This window comes from Capricornis sumatraensis, chromosome 4, assembly GCF_032405125.1.
Source record: "Capricornis sumatraensis isolate serow.1 chromosome 4, serow.2, whole genome shotgun sequence".
Classification (NCBI taxonomy): domain Eukaryota; kingdom Metazoa; phylum Chordata; class Mammalia; order Artiodactyla; family Bovidae; genus Capricornis; species Capricornis sumatraensis.
Genome location: NC_091072.1, coordinates 19,770,444 through 19,794,245, shown reverse-complemented (window position 1 = coordinate 19,794,245; position 23,802 = coordinate 19,770,444). Strand labels below are relative to the sequence as shown.

Below are 23,802 nucleotides of genomic sequence, written 5' to 3'. Positions count from 1 at the left end.
TGTCCATTAAAGTTATCTCCTAGTTACTGAGAGGGGTCAATACCCTTAGAATTGAGTAAGGGCAAGGAGTCACTTCTTTTGTTAAGAAGTCCCACATTTTTAGGAAACCCTCCTACACCGTAGGTGGCTGTGTGAATTGGTGCAGCCACTGTGGAGAACAGTGGCTTGGGCAGGGAATAGAGCTGGAAATCTTGGCACCTGGCTGCCGCTGGCTGCTGAATTCATATGTGCAAACTCAGAAATGACAGGACTTGATCACTGAAGGGACTTCGAGGTGACACTATGTCTCCCAAGTCCTGGAGCTCTGGAGACACTAAAACCAGCTAAAAGAATTTCGCATTCTCACAGTTAATATAGTTAAAATGACTCCCCAACGGTCTAAGGTGAAATGATTTCCCCATAAATAATCTTTAAATGAAATTCGGTGGACTCGTTTCCTTGTACTTCCAGAATAAGGCATCTGTCTGTTGAACTTTAGTTAGAATCTTTGCTGTTTAGATTTGAAAACCTGAGATTGTAAATATTAATTATAAAAAGGAATTCAGGTGAGATTCGAATAGTCGAAAAACTTTTCTTTTGAAAAGTATAAAACATCAGGCTACTGTCAGACCACACAACCTGATTTCCATAAAGTCTGCCAGCTGTTTCTCATTAAACAATGCAAAATTAACATTGTACCCCCTGAAACTGCTAAGCATTCTTTTTTCTTTCCCATGCAAACCCTATGAGAGGATGCTAAGAACTCATTTTCATGCATACATTTCAATTCTTCTGCTGGTTCTGAGGCTGGTAAAGAGAAACACAAATTTCTGGCTGTTGAAGAATCCCCTTGGCGTTTCCACAGTGATAACGTTAAGTTAAAATTTAATTAACTTGGCATTCAGCGCTTTACCCTCACAAAGATTACCCCATGGATTACCTGCTTTTTCTTGTCTGTTCATTTCCTTCCCCTGTCCTTCTCTTCCCCATACATAGTCTTTATAGTCTTACTTTAAAAAATAAACTGTAAGGCAATTAAAATATAGAAGTTTTATGTTATTAGTTGTTTCATAAATTCTACAAATTTTCAAGTGCCTTAGATTCCTTCCTAAAGATAACTACATATGTTACTTAGGAAAGGCATTCTCTTTGAGGCTGTAAAATATCAATCATTATTCTACCTCGTTGAACTTTATTTGGAAGAGGACTTAAATGGTAACTAGTCCAGCTTCCCAGTACAGTGTTGGAAGCTTCCCTCTAATAACTCTGATAGGTTGTCATCTCACTCTACTTAATCTGGCTCAACAGATCATCTCTGGATTTAGCACCAAACGTAGAATTTCACACTTTAAGGAGAGATATTGACCAGTCAGAAGGTGACCAGGAAGGTAATTTTTTAAAAAATCATTCTTTAAGAAACACTTGAATCACTGGAGGGATTTAGTTCAGGAAGAGACCAAATGACCATCCATTAGAGATACATAGAAAAATCCAGCACTAGGAAAGAAGCAGATAAATTATCTTCTTTAATTTCCGTATTCTGTTATTCTTCCATGTCCTCTGATTCTTATTCTAAATCACTTCTTTTGTTAAGAAGTCCTACATTTCTAGGGAACCCTCCTACACTGTTGGTGGCAGTATAAATAGGTGCAGCCACTATGGAGAACAGTATGGAGGTTTCTTAAAAAAAATAAAGTTACCAAGTGATCCAGTAATCTCTCTCCTGGGCATGTATCCAGAAAAAGATGAAAACTCTTAAGTCAAAAAGATATATACACTCCAGTGTTCACAGCAGCACTGTTACAGCCAAAACATGAAAGCAACAGATGAATGGATAAAGAAGACATGATGTACATATACAATGGAATATTACTCAGCCATAAAAAAGAATGAAATCCTGCCATTTGCAGCAACACACATGGAGCTAGGGATTATCACACCATGTACAGGAAGACAAAGACAAATATCATAATATCTAAAATGAACTTATTTACAAAACAGAAATAGTCTAACAGATATAGAAAACAAACTCTTGGTTACCAAAGGGAAAAAGGAAGGGGAGATATAAATTAGGAATTTGGGATTAATAGATACACACTACTATATATAAAGTAGATGAACAGCAAGAACCTACTGTATATCACAGGGAACTGTATTCAATATCTTATAATAACCTATAATGGAAAAGTATGTATAGATGAATCACTTTGCCATATGCCTGAAAATAACACAACAGTACTTCAGTTTTTTTAAAAAAAGGAAAAAAAGAAGTCCTACATTTCTGGGGCACTCATCCAATAGTGTGGCACACTCTCAATATTGATAGGGTTTGATTTGAATGCTGAGTTGAGTCAGAACTACCAAAGTGATCCCTGCCCACGAACAGCAATTTCCCCTCTCTCTAAGCCATACTCATCCATTTCTGAACATCCTCTCCAGAATCTGCGTGTCAGAACCCAGCCAAAGGAAAGGAAGGAAGGCAGAGTGAGAGTTCTGAAGTCAGGCTTCCCTGCATTTGATCTGACTCTGCTGTTAACTTGCCGTATTAATCCCCATGTTTCTTAGATTCCTTATCTGTTGTGTGGAGATAACAATAGTCTCTAGCTCTGGTAGTGGTTATGTAAAGTAAGCAAGTTAATACATATAATGCACTTTAGTACATAGAAAGTACCCAGTAGGTTTTAGCTCTTATTTTAACAAAATACTCTATATTTTCAAAGTGTTTTTGTATCTTCTATTTCATTTTCACCAGAAAATAACACAGTAAAGAAGCCAGTACTGTTATTACTCTCTTATTTCAGAGATTGAGTCTTGCAAACATTAATATGTTAAATGCTCCTAGGTTGTAGGAATAGTATGTCTTACTAATGAAAAGCAGCAGTCTTGATGTAGTCCACTGTGATGGGACTGTAGCTATTATTAGGTGCAGTAGCTCTAGGCGCTATGCTTCAGAGAACTGCTGACCAAGTGTCCCAGCACCAGAGAAAAAGACTCATAATGGGAAAGAAAACATTATTATTAGAAGATCTAATAATGTGTGGTCTGTAGAAAAGAGACAAGTTAAAGGAGATACTTGGGGAAGAAGTGAATTAAGATATCTTTTTAAAGTCTTATTTCTACTTTGGTTCATCAGTTTTCATTCTGCAGAGTTTTTCTCTTTTAAATTATTTGTATAATAGCTCAAGAGTTGAGAAGCTACAAGGAAACTTGTTATGGTACTACTTAAAATATCCATTCTAAAGACAGGTGTCAGTGATGAGATGTAGTTATTTCCATGGACTCATGCCCATATTGATTCTCTGGCTTATAATTTGGTTGATGCTGATTTAAGTTTCACTGTCTCAAAGAACTTCTTAGCTATACCTCACATCTATGCCTAAAGGAAATTTAATAAGCTCTGATTATGCAGTTATTATATCTTCCTGAGAGTTTTATATTAATGGCTGATACAGTATTTTATTTGTAGAAGGGGCACACTGATCTGTCTTAACCAATGGTAAGTTTGAATGAGATGTGTTTTGTTAAGATAAGCAGAGCAGAGATGGAGCATTTATAAATGTCCATTTATAAGGTGTTAGTCACTCAGTCATGTCCTACTCTTTGCGACCCCATGGACTGTAACCTGCCAGGCTCCTCTGTCCATGGGATTCTCTAGGCAAGAGTACCGGAGTGGGTTGCTATTTCCTTCTGTTTATAATATCCAACCAGTCCATTCTAAAGGAGATCAGCCCTGGGTGTTCTTTGGAAGCAATGATGCTAAAGCTGAAACTCCAGTACTTTGGCCCCCTCATGCAAAGAGCTGACTCATTGGAGAAGACTCTGATGCTGGGAGGGATTGGGGGCAGGAGGAGAAGGGGATGACAGAGGATGAGATGGCTGGATGGTATCACCAGCTCGATGGACGTGAGTTTGAGTGAACTCCAAGAGATGGTGGTGGACAGGGAGGCCTGACGTGCTGCGATTCATGGGGTCGCAAAGAGTCGGACACCACTGAGCAGCTGAACTGAACTGAACTGACAAGGTGATGGTTATTAAATAATTACAGCACAGGACTTCCCTGGTGGCTCAGACGGTAAAGTGCCTGTCTAAAATGCAGGAGACCCGGGTTCAATCCCTGGGTTGGGAAGATCCCCGGGAGAAGGAAATGGCAATCCACTCCAGTACTATAGCTTGGAAAATCCCATGGACAGAGGAGCCTGGTAGGCTACAGTCCATGGAGTTGCAAAGAGTCAGACACGACTGAGCATTGTCACTTTCACTTTACACAGTGGAAATACTATACAAAGAATAAGATGGACCTATATGTGCTGGTATTTTTAAGAGAAAGCCAATTCAGAAGAATATTGTGTGATCTATGTGTGACAAGTGAAAGTGTTAGTCCCTCAGTTGTATACAACTTTGGCCTTGTGTGACAGAAGCAACAGCACAAAGAACTCAGAGAAAAACAAACATACCTTCATATAACATAGGAAAATATATCAGAGGATACAACTATAAGCAGTGCCGATCTTTAGGAAAGGAGTTTGTTGGGTAAAGAATGGCAACCCACTCCAGTATTCTTGCCTGGAGAATCCCAGGGATGGAGGAGCCTAGTGGGCTGCCATCTATGGGGTCACACAGAATCAGACACGACTGAAGTGACTTAGCAGCAGCAGCAGTAAGTCTTACCTCATTGCAAATGCATGTGTGCCCTTGGCACGCACACTCAGACACACACGCTATTTTCTGACTTGAGACAGGTCCAGAATCCAAGAGTCATTCAGCTTGAAGTCTGCCTAGAGTTGGATTATCAACCATCCCAGTTTGCCTGGGGTGAGTGGGTTTCCTGAGACTAGGAATGGCCTAGGCAAACCAAGATGAATTGATTACCTTAGCCTGAAAAATCCCAGAGGATTTCATCTAGGTCAAAAGGAAAATCTTAATGAAAACCGAAATATACTACACATCATGAAGTTAGGCAACTCAGTTGACTTCCATCATGGCTTCGCAGTTGTGGTTTTGTTCTTTCTTAGGGAATGCTTCATACATCACACAGGCCTGTGCTGAAATGTGGTGTAAATCTTTCACACAAATTCAAAGTCATATTCACCAAGCTGGATTATATGTATCCCCTCTTCTCTTTCACTAATGTAAATCAAAAGCAAACTATAACTTTCATTTCATTACTAGCATGAAGCACTGTGTTAAGCCTTTGAACATAAAATTAAAATACACTCCTCATTCTCAACAAGCTCACAATGGATTAGAGGAGACAGACACATAAATATCAATGTTTAACTGTTATTTTGTGACAGGTGTTAAAGTAAAAGATAGTGGCACACAGTTTTAGAACCAGTCTTTAGCAATCTTTTGAGTACTTTTTGTTGCCATTAACAGCGATAGGAAATTCTGCAGCCAGAAAAGAAGTGTGGGTACCTAGATGTCCTAGATACCAAGGAGAAAAACATTTCAAGAAGGAAGAAATGATCATCTGTGTCAGATGATGCAAATAGGTGAAGTAAGATAACAGCTGAGAAATGACCATTAGGAAATAACTTCTAAGTGTGCAAGATACTCAATAAGGTGATAATAAGTAATAACCACCATTTGTTGAGCTTTTTCTGTGTGATACTGTATTAGGTGCTTATTTATATAGTTAACTTTAATCCATAAGATAGTCTTACATGGTAGGAATTATAATTCTTATTTTATAGATATTAGAAGCCAAGGCTCAGACATTAAGAAACTAGTCCACAGCCACATAGCTTGTAAATTTTGCAAAAGAGAAATGCAAACCCAAAACTTAAAAGTCTCTGCTCATCATTTCTTCGTACTGTGCTGCCTGAACTTCTGTTATAAAGTTGTGTCCACAATTTTTTATATACTTTTAATTTAAAATTTTTTACATTTTTACAGTGTCGTGTTGTTTTCTGCCATACAACAATGCAAGTCAATCATAATTATCGTCCACAATTTTATAACAGAATTGTCGGTTGTTCCTGTTTTAGCTATGCATGTATAAAGTTTAGGATAAGTTAATGCATTATTGTGTGCTTCAAATCTGTATCATAAGAAGCAAAGATAAATATACATATATGTTTCTTTTTTCTCTTATGGCCTGATTCCAAGAAGAAAACTTTGAATTATGGGATTTAACTAAGGATTCTTTTTTGTATAAACATTTTACAATATAAAAATAGTAGTAATAGCAAATCTCTTACAGCAGAATAGTATTGATAGGTTTTTTGATAGAGCTATATGTTTGCAGTTGTTCCATATTTTATCACTCTACATGTTTGACTTTTAAAGTATTCACAACAAAAAAGTCTGTTTTAAAAGTAAATCTGAGATATGCAGACTGACAGATTGCTGTGCTGTCCTGTCCACAATGATGCCTTAAATGTTTGATTCTTGTGTTTGCTGGTTTACAGCCACCACAAAATTATCAAGTACCATGTGTGAGTAAATGGGTCTGCTTTTTTTTCTCTCAAAACCAAAATTATACTCTGTTAATTATCCTAGCATTTAGAAAATTACTCTTACCATTTGTTTTGCCACTTGGTAGTTGAGGTATGAAGTTGACACTATGTGGTAACCATTCACTAAATTTAGTCCTGCACCATGTGATTTTAATTGCTTTGCATCAGAAGATAGCATTTAGTATATAATGTTTAGTTGTAAATTTTTTTCTAGAGGAAAAACCCCTGGGCTCAGTGGTAGAAGCTTGTTCAAATCATCCTTTGTTCTCAATTTGTACTTCTTTTTGCTGTATACCATTTCCTCAGATTTACTGCATGCGTTTCACAGACTTTTATGGGCCTTCCAGTGATACTATTTAGTTTGCATAAATAGCATCCACAGTAGAATGACTGCTGGGAAAGTTTCATCCAGCGTGTTCAGCACTCACTGCCTATGAATTCATCTGCTCCTGTAGCTCATCTGTCTCTGCCTAGATGCTGCTATCATTTTGCTAACTGACACTGTCATTCTCTCTCTCCTAGATTAGTCCTGCAGGCTTCTGTTCAGGTCTGGCTGCCATCAGATTTGCCCTCCCTGTCCAGTCTATTCTCCACTGAGTAACTAGAGTGATCTTTCCAAAACTCCATTCTCAGCCCCATTACCACCAGGGTATCATATAGGCACTTCAAACTCAATAAACCCGAACTTCACATTCTTTCCCTTTGGGTTCCCTTCCCATCTCCCCTCTATCCCTCCCTCCCTTCTTTCCTTCTTAAAAGCAAGCTTCAAAAGCAGGCTAACATCTGTTTAAGGAGAGAATGGTGAGAGAGAAGACAGAAAAATATTTGAAGAAATAATAGCTGAAAGTTTTTCAGATTTGGTGAGTACTATACATAGTAGATCCAAGAAACTCAGCCAGCCCCAGGCATTCACATATACCAAAAAAAGAAGAAAAAAAGCTGTACCAGGGTACATCACAAATCAAATTGCTTAATGTCTCTTAATGATAAAGAGAAATTATTAATGTATCCAGAGGAAAAACCACATGTACACAGGAATAGAATGTAGGCGGACTTCTAGTCTCAAAGAGTGCAAGCCAGAAGATAGTGAAACAACATCTTTAAAATGTTAAAGGAAGGGGAAAATAAGTCCTGAAAATAACTTGATAGTCCTTGGAGGTATTTGCAATAACATTTGACATGTGTCTGAAGGCAGATACTTGGACGGGCTTGTTGTTTGATGATTCAGAAATTTTAATCATCTATTTTCATATGGCATTTTACATTTTAAAGGTGTTTAAATATGGGAGAAAATTTTTCACACTGTTTTGAAATAGCCAGGAGGAGCGGTTTTATCTCCATTTTGCAGGTGAGAAAGCTGAGCTGGTAGTTAACATAACATTTACGGTTCCATAAGATCCAAGACTGTGATCAGCTTTCCTGACTTCCTATTCAGGACCTTCTTCTATCTACCTGACCTCGTTATTAGCTATGTTTTGCTCAAGAATAATTCCTAAAGTTAGAGACTGCCAGAATAAATAAAATGTATGGAGTGCCTTGAAAGCAGTAATAGGTAATACAGTATTTAGTAATTCTTTTGTATCTTGACAAAATACGTGAAGAAAATAAAATGAAAATCTTTTAAAATCCCAAGGCGTATGAGAAACCATTGCAGTATTTAAACTTGAAGTGAATGAGTAGAGGTAGGGAAATTGCTATGATTGTGAGGAAACTTTTAATTAAAATAATGTTATTTCTGATGTTTTTTTTTAAAGGTAAGAAGTTTGATTATTTTTCATTTTCATATTATATGTGAGCAAAGAACCTTTTGATAACAGGTCAAATTAAAATGTGACAAATTTGTTGAAGAGAAACTTTATTTTCCTCTTGTATTTATACTGCATATAAATTAAATACCATCTTGGCATATTTCATTGTATCTAAGGTAGGAAATTAGTTTTGACCTATTGCTAGCAGCAGTCTGGTGGGAAGAATACAGTCCATTATCTTTTTTCTTTTTTTCCACTAGAATTTCTTCAGATATTCTTTAGAGATGTTTTTCAGCTTTTCCTATTAAGGAGGAATTCTGAAAGCTAGCTCTTTATAATAGAATTGGGATTTAAAAGTTAGAATTTGAATGGTGGACAGGGCATAAGTAGGATAAAGAAGAATATTTCCAGTTATGAGGAATATGAACTCCGACATGCCTTCCCAGAACAGTTGGAATGGTCCTTGATGTAAAGAAACTAAGAAATAATGTAGAGTAGATAGAGTAGGGCATGATAACTGAAGGCCTTGAAAAAAACCACTAGAAGTAGGTGAATGACATGAAGTTACAGGGCTTCCCTGGTGGCTCAGTGGTAAAGAGTCCTGCCAGTGCAGGAGATGCGGATTCAGTCCTCGAATCTGAAAGATACCCTGGAGAAGGAAATGGCAACACACTGCAGTATTCTTGCCTGGGAAATCCCATGGACAGAGGAACCTGGCGGGCTACAAGTCAGGGTTGCAAAAAAAATCAGACATGACTTAATGACTATAAACAGCAACAACAACTGAAATTTGAATTTACTTCTGAGATGAGTGAATTGTCTCTTATCCAATTAAGAAAGATGAATTGGGGCACTTCACCTCAGTGTTTTCTGTGTGTGTTAGCACTCACTGCCTTTAAAGAAATACAGATTAAATGCCAAAATAAGAATTATTTACCTTTATTTTACCCGATTATTTTACCTCTGTTTCTTTTTCTTTTCCAGTCAACTCCTTTACATCTAGCAGCAGGCTACAACCGCGTTCGGATCGTTCAGCTTCTTCTCCAGCATGGTGCTGATGTGCATGCAAAAGACAAGGGGTACGCGTTTCTGCTTATTTTCCTGAATGGCGTCACTCACGGGTCATTTATTACACTTGGTGTTCAACATCTGATACACCAAAGCTTTTGAGCACAGGGCAAAGTCTTACATCCCATTGTTTTATGGCTTGTACAGCATTTTGAGAGTGTCCACAGTGATTTGACTTATTTTTATATTCCTACTAATTAAGGATTCGTCTCATAACAATTTCGTAAATTAGTTTAATTTGACTGTGTTCTATTATTTGCAGCCAAAATTTGTTTCTCTCAATTGCAATTACTATTTTTCAACTCTTAAGTTGTACTTCAGAAAGACAGATGAATCAAAAGTTCTGATAACCCAACAATATGACTGTTCTATTTATCAGATATGAAAGGATCATCTTTTATTAATAAGCTAAAATCTTAAGTATACAGTATTTTAATTTTTTTCCTAATGAAATCTTGACCATCTAAACTGAGAAAACCTTAAAGATCCTTATGAAGATTGATGTGAAAGAGAGGTGTCTGGGAACCAAAAAAAGCAGTATGTCATTTATTTTATAAACAGGTGACTTTCGGAAAACTTTGTACCAGTTTCCTAGCTAATCCCCAGGGACGTGGGAATTGGATCTGTTAGCCCATACATTGGGCTAACACTTCTCCTTATGCCACTTTAAGATCCAAAAGATAATTACCTGACTGCCCATGTGATGTAGATTCCTATTGCAGTCGTGATGGGTAGCGTGAAGGAAAGAAGCCCCAGAGAAGGCTGTCTTTCACTTTGCCCCTCTCCACATCAGGAAGCAGAGACAAGAAAAAAGAGCTCAGTACTTGAGACAGTTCTCAGAAGCGGGGGGGGGGGGGGGGGGGGGGGGGGTCTGTCATTTCAAATCTGCTCTTTTTGGTGCTCTGTTTCTCTCTTGCCTGCCCCATTCTCTGCGCCATATGTACGTGGTATTCCCACAGGACAGGGGCACACATGCCTGATGCTCTTGTACACCTCTGTAATTTTTGAGCACGTCTGAAAGCAAATGGGTGAACCGTAGGTGAGTCCTCAAGAGAAGTACACCCCCAACAAGAGGGTCCTTGATTTGTGCAGAGTGACATTTGGATATGCAAGCTATAATAATTTGGATATTGAATTCTTGTGTTGGAAATCACCATGAAAGTAAAATAATATGGTAGGAATATTTCAGCTCACTATTTTCTGTAAATACTTAACATATAAAGCGTGCAGTTTGTAGTTAGTACAGGCACTTCTACCTTTACTTAAAAGCTTTTCTACTCACTGCTTTAATGATTGACATAAAATAACATATGAAAGGTTGGACATTAGTTATGCTTTGTATTCTCTTATTACTCTAAAATATTTTGAATATAATTGTATTGGAATTTGCTAGATTTTTGTTTCTTAGCATTTCTTCGATGAGTGACTAAGTTGTTGGACATTACAGTGTCTTAGTTTGCTTTTTTCCATTTAGTGGACTTGTGCCTCTTCATAATGCGTGTTCATATGGACATTATGAAGTCACAGAACTGCTACTAAAGGTAAGAAGAATTAAAGATATTGAATATTGTTTGCCTTTAATTTGTCATGAGTTTACATGGGGATTTTTTACCAAGCTTTTAAGAGAACAAAATTGTTTTTTGTTTTTTTTTTAATATTCACTGTTGCCTTGAAATGTTTAAAGTATTCTTTAAACTGTATTTTAAATGCTGAAATTAAAACAGTTGTTGACATTTCAAAGTTATAACTGAAATTTACAGTGAAATGAATGTTTTATTTGATTCAGTGAAATGATTCCTGACCATTAACTTTTCTTTTCTCAATTCAGCATGGAGCTTGTGTTAATGCTATGGATCTGTGGCAGTTTACCCCACTTCATGAGGCTGCTTCCAAGAATCGCGTAGAGGTCTGCTCTTTGTTACTTAGCCATGGTGCTGATCCCACTTTAGTCAACTGCCACGGCAAAAGTGCGGTAGACATGGCTCCAACTCCTGAGCTCCGGGAAAGATTGACTTGTATGTATTTATATCCTAAAATCAACACTGCTTGTTGTAAATTAGAATATCTTCTTTTTGTTATTAGGGCTGATGTTTTGTCCAACTTAGATAATGGCCTTGTCTTCTTGTATGTAGACTAACTAGTTATTGGCTTTTCTGGTTCTTTCCTTTATGAATTCTGCAGGAATCTTATATATGTACACTATATTTATTTTGTGTTTATTCAAGCTTAATTCTAATTTATGTGTTCAGGCTCTTTTTTTTTTTTTTAAAGACTAGAGAGAATGAGTTCATCAGTAACCATTTATTGAATATTTACTGTATGCCAGAAACTGGAAATGTAGATGTGTACAATCTAGGAAAAAAAAATCTCTAAGCTCACAGGGCTTATATTCTTATACTGTTCATAATAATAGATGCTATATAACATCATGGAATGCTCACTGCCTCCCAAACCCTGCAAGTTGCACAGTCATGTTTTTATTTGTGTTACGGCCCAAGCACAATCACTAGTCCAAATTAAATAAGATAATTTTTACGACTTGATTGAAGTAATTTTCTCAGATACTGATACATCTTACTTACATTTACATATGCGTGTTTTTTATAAATTTTTGTTTTAGAATAGTTTTAGATTTAGAAAACTTACCAATTAATACAGAAAGTTCTTATATTTCTCATACCCAGTTTCCCCCCATAAACATATTAATATGGTACATTTGTCATAATAATGAACCAATACCAATACATTATTAACTAAAGGCTGTAACTCTATTCAGATTTCCTTAGTTTTTAGCTAAAGTTCTTTTTCTGCTCCAGGATCTCATTCAGAATTGCTGCTGCGGTGTATCTGACTCAAATACTAAGATATATTTAATTCTACCTGTAGGCATTTCAGGTTTAAATTACAGTAGGTATCACATACCTAATTTTAAATTTGTCCCACAGTTGATACTGTCTTACATCGAGGATGCTAAGAATCAAATAACTGGATTTAAACACCTGAGAAAACCTTTAAACGATCATTTAAGAAAAAGGCATAGTCAAAATGAAAACATCAGTGAAGTTTAAACAGACTGTAAATTTGTTTATGTTAAAACAGGAAGAATTCCTTGCGATTTTGATCTCGTTTAAATGGAAATTCAAACTTATTTTGGTGCCGGAACAGATGACATCCACTACATTACAGGCCCGCACAAACCAGGTTGTCACTGGGCAGATGTCTTGGCAATGAATCCTTGTGGAAGTGCATTTTTTTCTCTCTCCCACTCATATGACTCTTGTCATATGTTACCTTCCATTATATAGCTTATTTTTCTATGTGATGTTCTGTCTCCTCACTTTAGTTTTAAATTCTTAGAAAGATCTTTCATTATTCTATCTTCTTAGCACCTACACAGTGCCTTATTACCTAATAAAAATGTGTGGATGGTGTTCATGCTTGGGCTTGTATCTACCTGCCCCCACCCTAGCACAGTACACTGTGCATGCTGTGTGCCCAGCAGGTTTATTGAATTGAATTTAACTTAACTCAAAGTGTATTTATTTTTTAATATCTTTTTCTAATTTCTTTCTTTTAGTTTTATACCCCAGACTCGGCTTTATCCCCTGTCACCAATTGACTTTTTTTCCTTCCAGTCATTTTGTAAATACAAGTATTGTCATGGGTTTTTACATTGTATTTCATTGGTCTCTCTGATTCCAGTGTAAACATTAAAATTTAACCAAGATTTCTATAGTTTTGTAAAGGAAAAATTCCCTGATTAGAGTATTTTGCAACCTTCTCAGTATCTCCTTAAATAAGCTTCTACTAATGAGGGAAAGCATTTAACAAAGTTGGAACTTTTCTAACCAGTTCTCATCCTCATGCTCACTGCTTTATGCTAGGCAATCACAGTAACAGACTTCATTTCATATGTACTTTATGCTAGGCAATCACAATAACAGACTTCATTTTAAAAAAATTATACAGGAAACAGAAAACAATATTTTGATCATACCCATCATTACAGCATTTTCTCTATACTTCTTCTACTCTTTCTTGTTGACTTTTTTATTTGTTGTTTTCATGAAGCCAGATGAATTCAATAGTGTGGGTTCTGCACATACTGGAGTTGAAAATCCTAAAAGTAGCTTTCATTCTTGTTTCAAAAGGCATTTATAAAGAGAAACTTCTAAAGCATTCTATAAATGTTAAGTTTTCAAGGTAATTAGGATTTCTGAAGTTTCAAAGTCCTGTACTTCAAGGAATTTGGCAATGATAAAGTACCACTAAACATACAGTTATACAAAAATGTTTTACCCCAAACCTGCCATGACTTATTTTATACATATCAGCATTCGTGCAACAATTATTCATTTGCTACCTGCTGTATGCCAAGCACTGTGGTCAGTGATGGGACCGCTGTAGCAGATAAGACAGTACGATAAGCCCTGTGATAGAAGGCTAAAGGCAAGTGCAGAGGCTTTTAGAAGAACGAATCCTAACAGGGAACATCAGAAAGGCTTATCTGGAGGATCTGAACTGAGAACCTGAGGAATGAGTAGTAGTTACTATGTGTGTGTCTCTGTCTCTCTGTCTTACAAGGGAGAAAAGAAAGTGACAGGCGGCCCTCAAAGGAAAGAGAGAAAGCCAAAGAGAAAGAGTTCAGTGCCAGGCAGATGCAAAGGCCTGAACATGAGCAGGCCTGGAATTATGTAACATATTATGTCACATATCATTTTTATCTTTTCAGAACAATTTTCAGCTTTTTGTTAACAAGTAGTCTTATCAAAATACACTCCAGTCTTTTAAAATAAAAAGACTATTTGCTTTTAATAAATGAGAGTAGTGGATTCTTATTCATGTAGTTAATTTAGAACTCCCTTTTAAAAAGTCTTACTTGCTTATATAAATAATAAATATATAACATTAACTGTTCTTTGAAAAATTTTCAGACTCTGGCACTTCCTCCATAAATCAGTTCTCCCCTCCTGTGTGTTAAGATACAATCATTGTTAATATTTTGGTGAATATTTCTCTAAATGTATTTTTTATATCATTAGTTGTATTTAGTTGCTGACAGTAAGGTAGTAGTAATCATACCCAAAAAATGGGTCAACCTTCCCTTTCTCATTTGCTACCTGAATTTTCATTTAAAAATATATACTCTCATGTCCAATATATAGAGAGTTATGCTTTTGTTTATGAGCTAGAAAGTATTCCAGTGTGTGAAAGTGAAGTTGCTCAGTTGTGTCCGACTCTTTGCGACCCCATGGACTGTAGCCCACCAGGCTCCTCCATCCATGGGATTTTCCAGGCAAGAATACTGGAGTGGGTTGCCATTTCCTTCTCCAGGGGATCTTCCCGACCCAGGGATCAAACCCAGGTCTCCCGCGTTGCAGGCAGACGCTTTAACCTCCGAGCCACCAGAGAAGCCTATTCCAATATATAAGTGTTCACAAATTACTTAACTGATTTCTATTTGGTGTACATTTAACTCACTTGATTTAAAACTTTGCTGGAGTGAGTATCTTTATATGTGTATCTATATGTGAATGCTGAGTAGAAAGCAGTCTTATTTCAGAAATTTTCATTAACCTACACCCTCCTCCTCTGCACTTTTATCATTGTTTTGTCATGTTGTGGCTGTTGCTAACATAGAGGAATATGTAAAATTAATAACTTTCCTACTTTATAATCACGATAATGATTTTTTAGATTTTAAATATTTATATGTCACCATCATTTCATTAACAGATGAATTTAAAGGTCACTCTTTACTACAAGCAGCCAGAGAAGCAGATCTAGCCAAAGTTAAAAAAACACTTGCTCTGGAAATCATTAATTTCAAACAGCCACAGTCTCATGAAACTGCGCTGGTAAGATCTTATTGTTAATCTGTTCCTTGGGTCTGTAACAGTAGTGTAAACTCAAAATATGATTTTCATTTCAGAAACCTTAAGGTAACTTTAGTATCTCAAGTACCAGGAATTTGCATTTTAATATTGGTTGCATTGATTTTTAAATTTGGTTCAGATGATTGCTTTCATGGGTGAGAGAAGAGCCATTTGCTCAACCTTAATTTGAAAATTATTTTTACATTTGCATTTATCCAACCATATTATAACAAACCTTCTTTTGTGGCCAATGTACTCATGAAATACAAAATGTGATTTTTCTCATAGAATCTCCCTTTTCTTGTGGTTGCTAGTTACTAGGTAAATATTATATTTGCTTTCTACAGAAGATTAAATTATTTTCAAAGGTACTTGCCTCATCCTTTTGAGCAATTGTAGTCAAAGAATTATTATATTCCTTAATGAAATATAGTAAGATTAGGAAATTTTTTGTTCCAGACTGTAACAAATTGTTTTTTTAAACTATTCATCTTCTTTCTGTTGATGTACTTTCAGAATGATGATTCTGTTTTCTTTGTCAATGATCACATTAAGTTTCAGGTATAGGACTGGTTGGACTACACCTTAATTCAGAATTTAAGCATAAGGGATGCCTCTATCACAAACCTCTAAATATGCTCCAGTTAACATTCTTAACTTACATCTGGCACAGAAGGGTCAAACTGTAGGCAGTACCTGCTGAAAACAACACTGTAAGAGTTACCAAACCAAAATAGGCCAACTGTATGTATGGCTCCCATGCAGGGGTTTAGATACATTCAGGCTACAGAGTGTTATGCCAGGACACACTCAAAGCCATGGAATAAACCTGACCTTCTTTTTTAGAGTGTTCATTTTATTCATTAGTACATAGTTTTTTACTTTTTAAATTTTAATACAAATATGAAGTGAAGTTAAACACAAAGGTTGTATGAATAGAGGATAAAACATAAAATTTCTGAGAATACTTCTCCCTCTAAGCGCCTTCAAGTCTGTTGCCTTCTTACCTGTCCCTGGGCGTAGGGACTTACTCTCCAATAGTGCTAGGAATACCTCTGGGGAAGAGCTTGAGAAATACTGACTTTTGTGGCTGACAGCCTACTGAAGGACTGAGAAATTCAGTTATGGATTTTTATAGCTTCAGAGAGGCAGTATTCTGATACCTCAAGTAAATATATACTGGATAATTGCTTATTGGCTAAAGGGAAAGGAATGAAGTCTCTGAATACTCAACTAAGAGCATAATTTCACCTTGATTTAAAGGCTTACGTTTCATACTCCCAGTGTATTTTGGAGGAATTTCGGTCATCTCCGTAATGTGAAAATGTATGTTTTGAGACAGCAGTGTTTTTTATGTATGTATTTATTTATTTATTTATTGGATTTTTTAAAATTTATTTTATTTTTTTTATTGAATTTTTATTTTTACTTTATTTTACTTTACAATACTGTATTGGTTTTGACAGCAGTGTTTTAAATAGTCAGCAGGTGCTTTTCAATTCAGAAATCTACTTTCACACAGAAGTTTATTTTATTCACTGGTTTTTCTTTATTTTACAGCACTGTGCTGTGGCCTCTCTGCATCCCAAACGCAAACAAGTGACAGAATTGTTACTTCGAAAAGGAGCAAATGTTAATGAGAAAAATAAAGAGTAAGTGCAGTCGCAGAAGGCGTTGCTCTGTAGTTAAAGCGAGAATGCGATACAAGTTAAGAGGTAACCTTTTCCTTTTCTCCTCCACAGTTTCATGACTCCCCTGCACGTTGCAGCAGAGAGAGCCCACAACGATGTCATGGAAGTTCTCCATAAACACGGAGCAAAGGTAAAAGGCACACACCTGAGATAAGGTGCCAGTCTTGGCATTGAGTAGCTAGCTGCACTTAAAGATTATTCCTCTCCTCTCTGATTCTCCTGAAGAAGTTAATCTTATAAAGGACTGTGAACATGTATTTGAATTCACTGACTCTCCTTTAAAGCTGATTTAAATCTGGTTGCTAATAGAGAGGATTCCTGGTGTTTTATGTTGTACTCTACTGTCGTTCTTCTATAAAGCAATAAGTGTGGTTAGGGCCTTATCATTTGAAATGCATTTCAACTTTACATTGTTTTACCTTAATACTGGAATTGATACATTTTGGTAGTCAACATCAGTGATGGCTTGTCAGAAAATAATTTATGTAAACGATGGGCAAAACATTGCTACTTATTTTAAAGAACATTTGTTCCTTCAAACCAGTAATGATAATCATTTTTTCACATAACCTCAATATAAAGAAATTTTTAATAACCATTTTTATTGGCACTGTCTGAGTGACATTATCTGCAACTCCATGACTCCCATGAATTGCTTGAGGAAATTTTGCTTGAAGGAAGCAAGTTAGTTGTTTTTCAGAGGTACTTGAATGTGAAAATTTTTAAATCCTCAACAATTTTTTTTTAACAGCTCAGCTTTTTCTTGAATGTGTTACTAAAGAGATTTAGTGAAAAAGACCAAAGCCCATGTCATCATCATACTCTTCAGATTCTTCTCTTTGCTTCTACTTTCTCCTCAGCTGGGGCAGCAGTGGTGGATGGGGCAGGACCTCCTGCTGGTCCAGCGCCAGCTACTGGAGCAGGTCCACCAGCCCCCACATTGCAGATGAGGCTCCCGATGTTGACATTGGCCAAAGCCTTTGCAAACAAACCTGGCCAGAAAGGCTCAACATTTACACCGGCTGCTTTAGTGGGGGCATTGATCTTATCCTCCATGACCGTCACCTCACCGTTGTGCGGAATGAGGGCAGAGTAGATGCAGGCGAGCTCTGAGGCGGAGGCCATGGTGTGGGTGGGTGCTCAGTGGGAGCTGCCGGGCGCGGGGCTAGTTGCGGGATGAAGTGAGGGCCTCACCCCAAAATGGTCTTAGCTTCTTCGGAAGACCCGAGCGCCTTAGCAACAGCTGAGGAAAGAAAGCAAGAGTGTATATTTTAAAACAGGAGTCCCCAAAGTAGGATATAGACACTCTATGGAACATACAAGAGGAGCCACTGGGTGGAGGGGGGAAATACTAGAATTTTTATTGAAAGTAATTTATTAACTTATTAAGAACAGAGAAATTAAGATCTGCTGCTATTTCATAAACAGATTGATACTGCCATCAACCTGTGTGTGTGTGTGTGTGTGTGCGTGTGTGCGTGTGTGTGTGGTGGGGGGATTGACAGGGATACACTCACTCATCTGCTCACATCCAGCACGATGTGACACGTTGCACTTTACATGAGTAGATTCATGGGTATTATTCTAAACGGTAGCATCTTGACAAATACCACTGTTGAAAGTCAGAGGAAACAACCATGACAATCTTAAAAAAAGGTTTATCTGGCTATTTCATAAATGAGGATTTTCAGGAATTGGCATACTTAGCTGTTTTGCCTTTTTTTAATGAAAGTAAGTGAGTTCAAAATTTGCTTATTCTATGGTGACAAATGATTATTACTTGCATGTAGGTACATATTTTAAAAAAGAAACATAATCAGAACATTAAAGATCAAAGTTACATATTTTAGAGAAATGAATGAGAAAGTAGCTGCTTTTTAAAAGGAACTTTTAACAAATGAAGAGCCCATTTTGAAAATCAATTTTTAGAAAATATCTGCTGTTTTTTGAGTTTCTTGCCAAAAAATGATGTATGTTTATCAACTAGCTGTCATCTATATAATTTGAAACTGGGCAACAGAATTTTCTAACCTGTTTAAAAAAATTTTTTTTAATTTGTTAGGTAGTTTTTGAACCTATTAATGAATTTTAGTGCAGTACCTTATGATAAGTTTGCAAGAATCAAGAAAGATGCAATTTTACTAGCAAAATTCAATTAAAGCCTTAGCATAATTAGTAAATTACATTAAAAATTAAAAATAACCATTGTGATTTAGAAGACTTCGCTAACAATGTACTTTTTCCAGTTGCACCACATATCTATGTGAAATCTAGCTGTTGTTGAAAATGAATCTAGAATCACACCCTCAAATCTACATCACAGTTTTTATAAGATTTTTTAAAGTCTTTTAATTGAGCCAAATGACATTTTGTATGACTGATAATTTAAATTTTTTTAATATTTTATTGTTTCATCTTTGTATATAAGTTTTATAATACTCATTATATATTAGTTTCGTACTGCTTGGTTATAATTTACAGATGAACATAAATGAATATTGAGAGGGTTCTCAAAACACATTTTACTCCTGAAGTGCATGATCCAAAAATCAGTATATCCTTGCCTTAAAAGGACCATTGATGTTTTTAATTAAAAAAGCAGAATGAACTAGAATGAAAGGAGCATTCTACAAATTTATTACTTATTTTGAGGGTACAGCTACTGTGTTGTTACATAAATAATATCTTGTTGCTCTATCAAGCAGAAAATAATAAGCTAAGTGGGCTTTCTGCTACTGTTAAGAGCATTGTATGTTTATCATTGACCTGTTTTTTAAAATATCTTATGGCATTTATAATGTTCTTGAACAACCATGAATAATGCCCTTCATTTTGGGAAAGTATCTATTTGTTGTCTCCCGTGAGTCATTTTATTTCATAAAGATTCAGTGAGAAATAACATTATTTTATATAACCTATCCTAGTCAGCATTACTCTAGGTCTGTGGCTCTAAATCTTTTTCTGCCCTTCATGTTCACAGTACATTCTCATCAATAACGTCGCAATTCATCAGTCAGGCATGGGTATAATTTTAAACGCCCTGCCAGTGCTGTAGAATGACTTTTAGACTAGTATATCTTCCCTAGTCCTCCCACTGTAGTTCAACAAAATTGAGAACTCCTGCTACTAAGCACCTTAAATGGAAAAAGAAATTAAGCAGGGTTATGAACCCACAGATACCTGTTTCCACCCTCCCGTTCATTCATTCCCTGATCCCAAGGCAGACTGCTGTCCCTTAGGGTTGGTTTATCTGGTGACTAGCATTAGTAAAAGCTCACTGTAAAAACCCAGTTGAGCTACTGATGGGCCCTAATGTTTGCCTGCCTGGTGTTCTTTCTGGGGAACTTATGGTTTCAATCTGATTTTTGAACAACTCATTGTTTCCATTTGATCTAAAAGCACCTTCCCAACAAGCAAGCCTACCCTTGAATTACGATTCAGCTCTCTTACGCTAAGACTAGTAAACCAGAAACGGCAGAGAATTTGGTAGGGAGATCTAATGCCATTAACTAATTTGTCTTACTTAAATAGAACTTAGAAACACAAGCCAAAACATTCTTTTTGAGTAAAGCTTGGGCAATACAAAGTTTAGGTTCATTGTGCATGTTAAATTAAGCATATTGTGTACATAACATAAGCAGGTATACTTTTCCATTTAGAATCTTCCACTTTCTAGTTTTATGACCTTGGACTTAATTTTCCTGAACCTCAGTTGACTCATTAGTTATATATATGGGTATTAATACCTCCCCTACAAGGGTGACTGTTGTTGTTTTGTTTTGGTAAAAATTAAATGAGTTTATATATATATATGTTGTATAGTACCTTGCATACAAACCATACTTTCTTTAATTAGTAGTAAGTATGAGTGTTATAATTTTTTCCATATTTGTCTTTCTAAACTTATATAATATGTATTTCACCTCATTATCTAAATTTTATATAAGACATATGTGTATAATCACTTCCTAATTTGTTTTGATCCACTGGTCCACCATTGAGATGTAAAATGATAATGTTCTGGATACTGTGAGAAATACCAGTTTGAAAGTTAATGCAGTTGCCAAACTTGAAGCTAATCCTGAACCAGTTTAGTGGCATCAGTAGTGAAGAAGGAAGAAAATGATGAAAGCCATTTGTGAAAGACTATTTGTGAAATACTAAGCTGTATTATTTGAAAGTGAATTGGGTGCTTGAATAGACTTAGAAAATAGTGCTACAATTAAGGAAGTAAGAAAGCTATGTGTTGGCAATGATTTTGTACTTGGAGTTAATATGATAGGAGGAATAGAAGGACATTAAATAAAACTAGTAGTTGGAAACAGCCCTGGAGTATGATAGTTTAGGATTAGAAATATTGGGAAGCCCTTGACATAATGATCACACACTGTGGGAATGAGGACGGTTCCGGGTAGAGAATGTGGAGAGATGGACTGAGAGTCAAGGAAAGAACCTTTGAAGGTTGCTCATCTTTGTGGAACAGCAGTGGGAAGAGGGGTTTTCCCAGGTGGCATAGTGGTAAAGAATCCGCCTGCCACTGCAGGAGGCAAAAGAGATGCAGGTTTGATCCCTGCTCGGGAAGATCCCTGAAGAAGGCAGTGGCAACCCACTCTTGTATTCTCATCTGAAAAAATTGCGTGGACAGAGGAGCCTGGTGGGCTACAGTACATGGGATCACAAAGAGTTGGACAGGACTGAGTGTGCACACACACACAGCTTTTGAAGGAGATATTCCAAAAGTATACAGGTAGAAAATTGTATTAATTAGGGTTTTGGCAATAAATACACACTCAACGTGGGTAATCTGAGGAATATTTAATAAATTATATACAAAGGTATGGGCAAGATTTAGGAAATCAACAGGAATAAGGTAGTACCAGCAGCAAATGGGAGCTATCGTCATCCCTGGGCCTGAAGGGGTGCAGAAGCGGGGGGCTAGCTAGAGAAGACCACCTGACAGCATCTGTAGCCTTTGATAAGGGGTAGACCTCATCCACATTCCTCATTCTGCTCCTGCCCACCACCCACTGGCCAAATACCACAGAAAGTTAAAGACAAAAAAGCCATCGTTGTCATCTATACAAGTGATTTTCCCAGGACACGAAGCAGGGTCAAGGATGATATTACGGGTCTGGAGAGGCAAGCAGGCAGTATTCAGCGAAAGGACTATTAAGGAAATGATGGTTATAAGAAAATGGAGTTATTAACCAACTTATTTGAGAAGTCCACTTTTATAGGAGTAAATGTCTGTATCTTAAAAAAAATATGTCTACCAACCCCCTACTTTACAAGATTACTGTAAACCGTAAATAAGAGAGACATAAAGATTTTATCTTTTTCTTTATTATTGTCAGTCTACTCTGACATTCTGCATTCTATTGCTACTGCTTTGTCTACTGTCATTATTAAGTAGAACCTAAGCCCCAGTTGCATATGGTATTGTTAGTACCTAGAAACAAAAGGTTTAATTCAGAAGTTCTTTTTTTCATATTTGAAAGCACTACTGTTTTGTCATTAGTGAGCATCTGTTAAATGTGTGGAACATGAAGAAATTTTTTGATGTTCATGTCTTAATTTGACAGATTTATTTATACTGTATGTAAAAAGAAATTGTGTCAATAGTAATTGGTGTTTAATGGGCTTATTTCTCACATTGAGAGTGATCAAGAATCTTTGCTGTCTTTAGAGAAATGTGTTAGCTTATTATAAGGATTTTATTAATTCTCTTTCAGAGGTGAGTTGATAAGCAGATTCTGTCAACCCAAAAGTGTTAAAGTGCTTTTAAAACTGTAGATCCCAAGTAGCTTTTATAGTTCAAACAATATCTGAGGTTTGATCATATCAGAATAAAGTCCCAAGGGGCCAGTGTCTCAGAGACATTTTAGTTACCATTCAGTTAGATTGACTGAATATAAATTAGGCAGAAGTAGAAATCTGGCTTATTACTTCTGTGAGATAACCACAGAGCTAATCCCAAAGAAATGATTTGCAGGAGTTATAGCTGAAATTCACAAAAGACGGAACAATGAATTTGGGAATAACTGTTAGTTTCCTTAGCTGACATTCTCCCTGTATATGTCTCTCTCTTTCTGAGATTGCATGAGTTTCTTTTCTCTGCCAGTGTTTGTTCATCTGCTTCATTCTTTTTATAGACTGTATTTTTCTGTTGTACTTCTCTGTGGCCTGAATACGATCTTCACAGCCCTTACTTTATAAACCTTTGGCTTGGAAATATACCACCTGCAGCTGCCATCTCATCTCAGAAACGAGAAAGGGAGAGTAAATAAGACTTCAGTTTGTTTAGCACAGCCACGGCATTGGCACCTCGAGTAATCAGCTATGCTCCACAACTTACTTCTCTGACAGTTAGGGCATGTCGGCAGTGTGAGTACCCCTTTAAGAAAGCAAAGGAAATATGTACCATTAGAATATAATATATCTCTTTTCAAAAAACCTGATTGCTTCTTTTAAAATTCCATGTGGATGTTGAGGTTTACAAATACTGCTACTCAAGTGTGGCTAGTAAACACTAACCTAGTTTCCTGTTTCTCAGATTATATCAAAATTTAACTTCCTAGAAAAATTCTATACTCTGTGATGGATTCATAACACATTAAAGGATTAAAAGCCTTTGAGTAAAATATTGATCACTGTAGCAGAACTCTAGCTAAGAATTAAATTGGTAGTCATTTTGTTTATTTCATTCCTCATAGGAGATGCTTTGACCTGTGTACATCCTACCATGGATAACAGTGGCCTGTAATAATCTGTAAAAACTTTAATTATACTTTTACTGCAGATAAAGTGAGTCAGTTATTTTCAGTATTAAACAATTTTGTCAACATAGGCATTTAGCTTTTTTTTCCTCCAGATTTCTGGAGGGAAAGAAGAATATATTCTTCTGGGAAAGAAGAATACATGGTTTTTGGTTAGAGAATGTTTCAGTAGTCTGTTCATTATACAGAATGGTATATCGAAAACT

At 36.4% G+C, this 23,802-nt stretch overlaps 1 protein-coding gene and 1 pseudogene across 1 annotated transcript in view; one reads left to right on the top strand and one right to left on the bottom strand.

Moving 5' to 3' along the window:
- Window positions 1-23,802, top strand: part of TNKS (tankyrase) — a 149,558-nt gene that overhangs the window by 86,700 nt on the left and 39,056 nt on the right. The window contains exons 6-11 of the mRNA XM_068969716.1: window positions 9,170-9,264; window positions 10,728-10,794; window positions 11,082-11,268; window positions 14,990-15,111; window positions 16,690-16,781; window positions 16,872-16,950. Coding sequence (XP_068825817.1) covers window positions 9,170-9,264; window positions 10,728-10,794; window positions 11,082-11,268; window positions 14,990-15,111; window positions 16,690-16,781; window positions 16,872-16,950 — 642 coding nt within the window. The remainder of the gene's footprint in view (window positions 1-9,169; window positions 9,265-10,727; window positions 10,795-11,081; window positions 11,269-14,989; window positions 15,112-16,689; window positions 16,782-16,871; window positions 16,951-23,802) is intronic.
- LOC138077955 (large ribosomal subunit protein P1-like) lies at window positions 17,606-17,945 on the bottom strand (annotated as a pseudogene).